Below are 8,230 nucleotides of genomic sequence, written 5' to 3' on the forward strand. Positions count from 1 at the left end.
GGCTGAGGTTCCTGCTCTGTGTGTAACCCTGGGACTGACCCTACCCTCTTCTTCCCCCCCACCCAGCATGTCCAAAATACTGAAATGTGCAGGAAACGAAGACATCATAACTCTCCGAGCAGAAGACAATGCGGATACATTGGCTCTAGTGTTTGAAGCACCAAGTGAGTGTTAGATCTGGGAGCTCATTTGTTACCGTGGTATCTTTAGGTAGTCTTTGTAAACCGTGCAGATGCAGGGGGGGAGGAATTGACAATAAATACTTCAGAGATGGCAGGGGTCATCTGATACTTAAATTCTTGAAACAGTCTGGAGATGTAAGCCTGGTCAGCTTGACCAATACTGTTAGAGAAGGACTCCTCTTCAGGCCCCATACAGATTGTCTTGGCAGGGTGCTGTTACTTTGCAGCCTACAAAATGTTGTTTAGATACCTCCAGACTTTGATCTTTAATAAACAAGTAGGATCTTATTGTTACAATTGAGGTGCTTTTACTTGAGGGGGTTGGAAAAAGGAGCAAAACTTAAATCTACAGTAACTTACTGGAAACATTTGGTCAACCTATGCTTTGTTTCCTTAGATCAGGAAAAGGTTTCTGATTATGAGATGAAGCTGATGGACCTCGACGTGGAGCAGCTTGGAATTCCAGTGAGTAGTGGCTCCAGTAACTGACCTGTGCTCACATCAGACTGAAGAGTTTGAGCTTGTAACGTAACTTCATCTGGTAATACTGGATAAGCTCAAGTGTTACCTTGGTAGAAGGTTAATTGGGTTAATTGTGACACTTCCTTCACAGGAACAAGAATACAGCTGTGTAGTGAAAATGCCTTCTGCTGAATTCGCACGCATCTGTAGGGACCTCAGCCACATCGGCGATGCGGTTGTCATCTCCTGTGCGAAAGACGGTGTGAAATTTTCAGCTAATGGAGAGCTGGGAAATGGAAACATCAAGCTGTCGCAGACCAGTAACGTGGATAAAGAGGAGGAAGCTGTAAGTTAAGTGGTCGTGGTTGCTGTGGTGTCCTTGGTGTGGAGGTTTTTATTGGTACGACTGATTTTCTGACCTGCTGGAGGATTGGGTCGTGTATTTCTCTGATTTCTAGATGTGGATTTATTGGGGTCTGACCTGGCTGCTGGTTTTCTAGGTGACAATAGAGATGAACGAGCCAGTCCAGTTGACCTTCGCTCTGCGGTACTTGAACTTCTTTACCAAAGCCACTCCCCTGTCGCCTACGGTGACACTCAGCATGTCCGCAGACGTTCCTCTTGGTAAGTACCAGCAGCTCTCCTTGAAAATGTCCTTGTCACCTGCTGCCACCTTAGAACTGCATGAGGAGCTCTGGGTTGAACGGCTTTTCTGCAGAACCTTCTGAATCCTCTCTTTCTTTTCCCTTTGCCAGTTGTGGAGTACAAGATTGCTGACATGGGACACTTAAAATACTACCTGGCTCCAAAGATTGAAGACCAACAAGAAGGCTCTTAATGGGAGTAGGACTGAGGGGGAGATGTGGTCAGCTTTTTGGAAGGCACAACTGAATTGGAGAAGGAAATGGTGTTTTTAGCAATTTCAGTGCTTTGGGGCATCATATGAGCACTGTTAGGCGTGATGTGTAGATATCTTTGTAAATATTATTCAACTTACTATTTTGCTATACTGGTGTCATTTGAAATAGGAAATTGTTTTTCTAGTCTATTCCTGTACTTCCAGTAATCTCTTAGATGCTCTCTGAAGGTGAAATGTCTTACTCTTTTCAATCTGTTAGAGAAGGGCTGCAATATTTAACTCGAGTAAAGACGATGTTTCCTAGAGTTTCGCCTGTGGAGCCGTAGTTGCTAGGGTTGCTGTTCAGTTATGCCATGAGTTTATACGACCTTACTTCATCCATTTATTTTTGAAGCTGGTATTCTAACTGAAACTTGGAAAATGGAAATAAAGAATATAATTTCATGGGGTTTATCCTGTTTAAATGTGGACGGATGAATCAGTGCTTTGTCAAACTGTGACCCTAGGTCCTTCTTCAGAGGAACTACAACAGGCAAAAAGGTGCAGGTTTTTTTTCCTCCAGCTTCTGCTTTGCTGGCTCAGATGTGTTGGAATGGAAGGTGCGGTAACTGAATCACTGATGGCTCCCTGGTGCTGTTTCCTTTAAGCAGAGGAGGTTTGTGAAACAGGTTTTGCTTTACATGCACCTTTGGCCGATGCCAGAGCTGCCCCTGGCCGGGACTGTCCTGTCACTGGCAGCAGGGACTGTCCTGTCGCTGATGTCTGGGTGTGTTGGCACTCACTGTGGTGCAGTGGTGACTGCAGGTTCCCTGGCGTGGCAGCTTTGTGAACCCTTCTTGATTTTTGGCTCTGCTGTTTCTGTGTTCCTGGTGTTAAACTGCTGCTCAGCCGCTCTGTGCACGCTGCATTCACTGGGTGCCTCTGTCCCACGCCTTGCACCCTCCATTGACAAATGTGGTGCACTCACCAGCAATTCCTCTTACGCAGGGTATTTGCCATCATGTTCATATATATTATTGCTAGGAAGTTTGATCATGAAAAGCAGGCTTTGAAAACAACTTCAGGCAGCTACTGTGGTATCTTTTTCTTTGCTTGCTGTATCACTGCCAACTGGCCACGAATCCTTGACCTCATCTGGAATTGGTGACTCCACTTTGTCACGAATGAAGAAACACTGCCAAGCAACTCAGTTGGTGTGGTAAGCACTGCTTACAGCCTCCCAGCTGCTGTGGGTACACTTATTTTTTTAGGAGGCTGCTTGCTGCCCCCATGAGCAACTCGAGTGCCCTGAGCCACGTCAAACCCAACTGATTTATCAGGAGAATTTCACACGGTGGCAGCACCGGCTAAGGAACAAATTCTGCTGTGTCAGAATGATACGGCTGCCATCTGGGTAGGAGCTGCTCCCTGCTCAAAGCAGGGGAAGGGGTTTCTGAATGCCCCTGCCCTGGATTCCTCGTTGCTGGCAGCAGTCTCTTACTGGCAGAGATGCTTTAGGCTGTGGTTTCCCTCACTGTGATGCAGGTGGCTCCCTGCATGGTTTGCAGCTCCCATATTGGGCTTTGTCCCCAGAGCATGCCCAATTTATTCTCTTGAGTTAAGTGACTTAAGCTCAATGATTAAAATTATTAATTTAGTGCCTTTAAAAAAAAAAAACCCCAAAAGCTGCCCTGAAGTTTTTCAGCAACTGCTGAGTTACTCCCCAGAGTGGATACCTTAAATATCCAGGCAGCTTTTTTCCCCTCTAAATGTGATGCTTCACAGGTTTTTTTGCCATTGTACCCACAAATACAGCAAGTAAACAAGTAAATATGTGCTGCTGTGAAGGATCGAAGATCTCTGATGTTGAAACAGGGAAGGATTCTGGTTTCAGTGATGTGCATAAAGCAAATTTTTTGGTGTGGCCCCCCTGCTGCAGTGGGGATTACCAACCCCTCTGCTGTTCTACTCTTAAGCATGCTGTAAAATTAAGCCAAATGGATTAATTGCTTATTTTAACAGCTGTATCTACGCACTTGTGTTTCAGCTTGCGGGATAAATCCTTCAGGAGGGTGAATGTTTACTTCCCTGTTGCCATACCCAAGTACTCAAAATGTTCCCTTTTTAAAAACAAAACATCCCTCAAACACACGCGCGCACACGCATTCCCTCTCAAGAAGAAAAAAAGCTATGAAGGCTTAGTAAATGCTGTGTGTGTTTCTCCAGGTTTGTAAAAGTAAGCTTTTGAAGTTTACTCTTAAGGCAGATGAAAAGAAATAAGAAAGGAGGTGGGAGAAGTCTTTGAAATTCAAGGAGATGGGGTTTTTCAGGCTCTAAATCCGTGCATATTTTATTAACTTCCTGCAGTTTCCTTGTCTGGAGCAGTGGCAGGAAGCAGATCCTCAGCTGATGTGGAAACAATTTTCCAGGTGCTCCTATTTTCTGGCTGCAGCTTTGTCACATCCTTAGCCCTGGTAGAGGGCTGTGCTGTGTCCGACAGCTCTTTCTGTCCAGCTCTCCCTTTAGAAAATCCCATTTATTTTAAAGTACGTGTCAGGGCGATGTGTAGGAAGCTGCTTGATCACGACCGTGGCCCTGAGGGGGCAGCTTGGCCCCTGTGGGCCTTGTGGGCCTGGGTCACCAGGCCGCGGTCGGTGCCAACCCCGGGGCCCAGGCCGTGGTCGGTGCCGGCCCAAAGCCGCTGCGATTCCGGCTGCTGGGCTGGAGCCAGGGGCTGAAAATAGCCCCGAGCGGAGCCAGCGAGAGGCCGCGGCCGTAACCTGGAAGGAAAAGGCGGCCATGACGATCAACTTCCTGGGTTGGCGGAGCAGCGGGAAGAGACGCGGCCGCGGGAGCGATGGCTTCGCCCGGCAGCGCAGGGAGCAGGTAACGGCCTTTGCCTGCGTTTATCCCGATGCTGAGGGTGGGGGAGGCCGGGTGTGCCGTTTTGGGGCAGTTCCCAGACATTTTGGAACTTCCTGTTGGGCAGAGAAACCATTTCAGGGCTGGGGGGGGAGTCGGGGGTGTTCGTGGCGTTGGGTGCGAGGTCCGCGCTCCCCAAAGGGCAGGAAATGACATTTCCCTTCCTTCCTTATTCCTGGGCAGAGAGGGGAGGAAAATCATTGCTCTTTTTGTAGGCGATAAACAGGATTTTGGCTCCAAGTGCTGTGTTTGCGTTTACTGGCAAGCTCCCCCCTTGTGAGCCAGGGCTCTGCTTTCCCCCAGGCAGTGCGGGGTTTGTGTTTAAAACACGAACGTAGCGCGTTGTGTCAGAAAAATGGTGAATAATGCTCATAATTCACGTTATTTGCCTCTTAAAGAGGCAGCGCTGAGCTTGTTTCTCACCTTGAACCAAGGTAGAGCACAAGGAGAGTGAAGCTTAGTGGGCTTTAACATGAGATTTGAGTATTTTAATATCTCTTTTTTAAAATTTGTCATTAATTGCCTGGTTTTTGTTGTTAATGGGAAAGGCAGGGCAATGTATACAAGTGCAAATTGGAAATAATTCCTAGGAAGCCACTAGGAATAGCCTGGTAAGTAATGGGACAAGTCAGTAAGAAGTCCTGTGGTACCTGAAAGTAAAATGGGGCAGAACTGGGAAATCTGGCACATTTCAGATGTGTGGATTTGTTAGAAGTCAAATTTAGTGCAGGAGGAACAAACGTGATGGCAGGGAGATGTGGCGAGTAGCGAGGAGAGGATTGCAAGAGGAAAAATGGCTTAAGAGCAAGAGGGAGACAAAGGATTTCAGTTCAAGTGGAGACTGAATATTTGAGGGGATGCTGGTGCCAGGTAGTGTTATGGAAGAAGCGGCTTTGTCCCTTCCTGTTACAACTTGTGTGTTTGTTTTCTTTACTCCGTGCTTTCTCAGGAAATAAAAAAGCCATTGAGGTTGGAAAGTGTGAAGCCGTTTTCTGCCTGGCTGCTGGGCTGGGGCGCAGGCTGGGGCTGCGGGTGCAGGTTTGGGGCTGTGGGTGAGCAGACCCCAGCACGTTGGTGCTGCTGGGAGGAGTTATCGGACCCCACGAAATGGCTCTGCAGCGATTTGGGGTGTTGGAAAGGTGGATCCAGGCTCCCAGTCCCAAAAATTTGGGCTCCAAGGTGCAGAATAAAGCTTCCTCTGCTCAGGACTGCCCAAAACCGCAGGGCTTGGCTCCCCAGCGTGGAGAATTGCAGGGTATGGCTTTGGCAGGACTAAATAAAGCTCTGCCCTGAGCGCCGCCTCCTCGCAGCCGGGCAGAGGAGTGACCTTCACTTTTTGCAGGTTTTTTGGTTACCTCACCGTCTGACCGCTCCATCCCCTCCTGATGCTCCCTCTGAGTCACAGCTGGAGCCGTCTCGGGAAGGACAGCTCCGTTTCACTCGTTTCCAGTGGGTGGTTTCTGCAAAATGGGTCTCTTGCAAAATATCCGGCTGGTTGAAAAGCTGCTTTGTTCAGTTCTGGTTGGGGTTATTTGCTCGTGTCCCTGTTTGGAAATAGCTGGAGCTCAGGCATCTCCCTGCTGGAAGAGCGACCTCCTTGTGAAATGAGAGCTGGTTCATACCTTGTTTTATTCTGCAATGTTGTTCTTGTTTGAAAACATTTTAATGTATGAGAAAGAACAGACACCTTTAGTTAGAGCAGACTTTAGTTTCTCTCAAACTCGATCCGTGTGTCTCAGACCCCGTGGTCCAGTTTGCTCGGATTTGGTTTGCTCTCCAGGTTCTAGCTGATGCCCAGGCTTCCCTGGAATGATGCCGTCACGCACGAACCTGTCTGCTGGGATTCCCAGTAGCAAAGTCAAGTATTCCAAGCTCTCCAGCACTGACGATGGATACATTGACCTGCAGGTAACAAGTGGGGAAGAAAACCTCTTTCTGCTGTTTTGGACTGTAAACTGCCAGGAAAATCCGCTGTAGCTTTGCACGGGAGGCTGCTTCTGTGTTCAGCTCCAGCTCAGCAGCAGTTTGTCCTCTGCTGGCTGTGGGGTCTGCACCTCTGCCACACTGGGAGGGGAACTGTGCCCAGTTACGCTGTTTTTAATGTTTGGTTTTTCCATCCAGTTCAAGAAGAGCCCCCCCAAAATCCCCTACAAGGCAATTGCGCTGGCTGTTGTGCTCTTCATGATCGGGACCTTCCTCATCGTCATAGCAGCGCTCCTCCTGGCAGGATACATCAGCAAAGGCGTAAGTGGCCTGATTACACTTCGGGGGTTTGCGTTGCTTGCCCTGTGCCTCAAAACCAGCCATGAATTGTCACGTTGGGTGTAGAAATTCGGAGCAGGAGGTGTTTGCTGACAGCCCTTCCTCTGGCAGCACAGCCCTCTGATGGCTTTGGTTATTGAGGCTGGAGCAGGTTCATAGCAGGACTGGGGCTCTGCCAGGGAGGGCTGAGTTTGTCCTGCCTGGGGTGCGGGTTCGTTTTGTTGCTGCACCTGGAAAACCTGAGCGCTGGGATCAGCGTTCTCCTGGTGAAGATCTGGGAACTCCTGTGAGGGATCCCAAGCTCCTGTGCAGGACGCAGCACCGCGTTTCTCCTCTCTCTGCAGTTCTGATCCATTGAAAGGGGATCTGGTGCTGTAGCTGAGCCGGTGCTCCCCTCTGTCGTGCTCTCCCCTTCACCTCATGCCGTATGGAATTAGTGGCCGTTGGCAGCCGTTGCTTATCTCAGTGGAAGGAGCAGCGTTTGGGCTGTATCGGAAGCCGTCCAGGTGCAGATATCCCAGCTCACAGCCACAGCGCAGCCCCAGGCTGTGGCTGGCAGTTCTGTAACGCGATGGGCGTTAGGAGGTGGCACCTCTCCTATCTGCTGAGTTCAGTTGAGGGTTTCCTGCAGGGAGAAGGAGATGCCAGACCAGGGGGAGCAATTAGAGCTCAGCCTGAAGAAAACAGAGACATTTCTGATTTAAAATGAGTTTTTCATTTCTGTCAGCCAGAAAGGATTTCTTTTTACACCTGCAAATCTCTCCTCTCCGCCGCAGGGAACGGACCGCGCCATCCCCGTGCTCATCATTGGCATCCTGGTGTTTCTCCCGGGCTTCTACCACCTGCGCATCGCGTACTACGCGTCCAAAGGCTACCGGGGCTACTCCTACGACGACATCCCGGATTTCGACGACTGAGCACTGTATTTCATGGCATTTATAGTTAGGTTGGTGGTAAGAGCTGTTGGTACCCTGCATAGCGGAGGGAGCCCGGGAGGTTGTAGGTGAAGCACATCACAAGGTGCCAGTTCCTGGTTTTGAGGTGTTGCAGGGTTTTTGTTTGGGGGGTGTGGGCTTGAACACAGAATTGACCAAAAGGATTGCGACATCAGGTGGGAGGAACATGTGATGTATTGTGTTTTTCCTCTTTTGGTTACGTACTGCTGGTTGCTTGTAAGAAGTTCTTCTTGGGCAAGGCAATCCTAGCAATTATCCCAAAATAGATGAGCTGGTTTCAGCAGTGAAGATACTTGTTTTTTCTAATTGTTTTCTAGAGTTAATTTTAGTTTCCAGTGAGGCTGTGGTTATCGTTGGCTTTACCTTTGCAGCCAAACTTCTCCTTTTGCTCCCTGTCTTTCAGAAATGCTCCCAATCCGCTTGTCCTGTGCTTGTCTGGAGTTGGATGTGCGTGGGGGGGGGGAATGCACTCACATGAAATAATTTACACGTCGTGTATTTGCTGCACAGCCCCTCTTGTCAGACTGACCAAGCTGCTTTACTCAGCAAACGCATCCTTCAGAAGCTGTTTCTTTTGGCAAAATCTGATCCTTTAAAAGAATTCCTGC

The 8,230-nt window shown here is 48.9% G+C and overlaps 2 protein-coding genes across 2 annotated transcripts; both read left to right on the forward strand.

The window, feature by feature from the left end:
- Positions 1-66: 66 nt before the first annotated feature.
- On the forward strand, positions 67-1,749 carry PCNA (proliferating cell nuclear antigen; the record flags this gene model as incomplete). Its single annotated transcript, XM_010182146.1, has 5 exons — positions 67-164; positions 580-647; positions 796-990; positions 1,145-1,268; positions 1,400-1,749. Coding segments are annotated over 5 exons (568 nt in total), but the record flags the coding sequence as incomplete, so codon positions are not given.
- Positions 1,750-6,182: 4,433 nt separating this feature from the next.
- TMEM230 (transmembrane protein 230) lies at positions 6,183-7,583 on the forward strand. Its single transcript, XM_010182145.1, has 3 exons — positions 6,183-6,312; positions 6,526-6,648; positions 7,443-7,583. The coding sequence occupies exons 1-3, from the start codon at positions 6,214-6,216 to the stop codon at positions 7,581-7,583; spliced, it is 363 nt and encodes a 120-aa protein (XP_010180447.1). The 5' UTR covers positions 6,183-6,213.
- Positions 7,584-8,230: the final 647 nt, after the last annotated feature.

This window comes from Mesitornis unicolor, unplaced genomic scaffold (assembly GCF_000695765.1).
Source record: "Mesitornis unicolor isolate BGI_N332 unplaced genomic scaffold, ASM69576v1 scaffold48323, whole genome shotgun sequence".
NCBI classification, from domain to species: Eukaryota; Metazoa; Chordata; class Aves; order Mesitornithiformes; family Mesitornithidae; genus Mesitornis; species Mesitornis unicolor.

Coding starts and splice junctions, on each gene's coding strand:
- TMEM230 (XM_010182145.1), top strand. CDS start 6,214: ATGATGCCGTCACGCACGAACCTGTCTGCTGGGATTCCCAGTAGCAAA. Junction 6,313..6,525: donor ATGGATACATTGACCTGCAG/GTAACAAGTGGG, acceptor TTTTCCATCCAG/TTCAAGAAGAGCCCCCCCAA. Junction 6,649..7,442: donor CAGGATACATCAGCAAAGGC/GTAAGTGGCCTG, acceptor TCTCCGCCGCAG/GGAACGGACCGCGCCATCCC.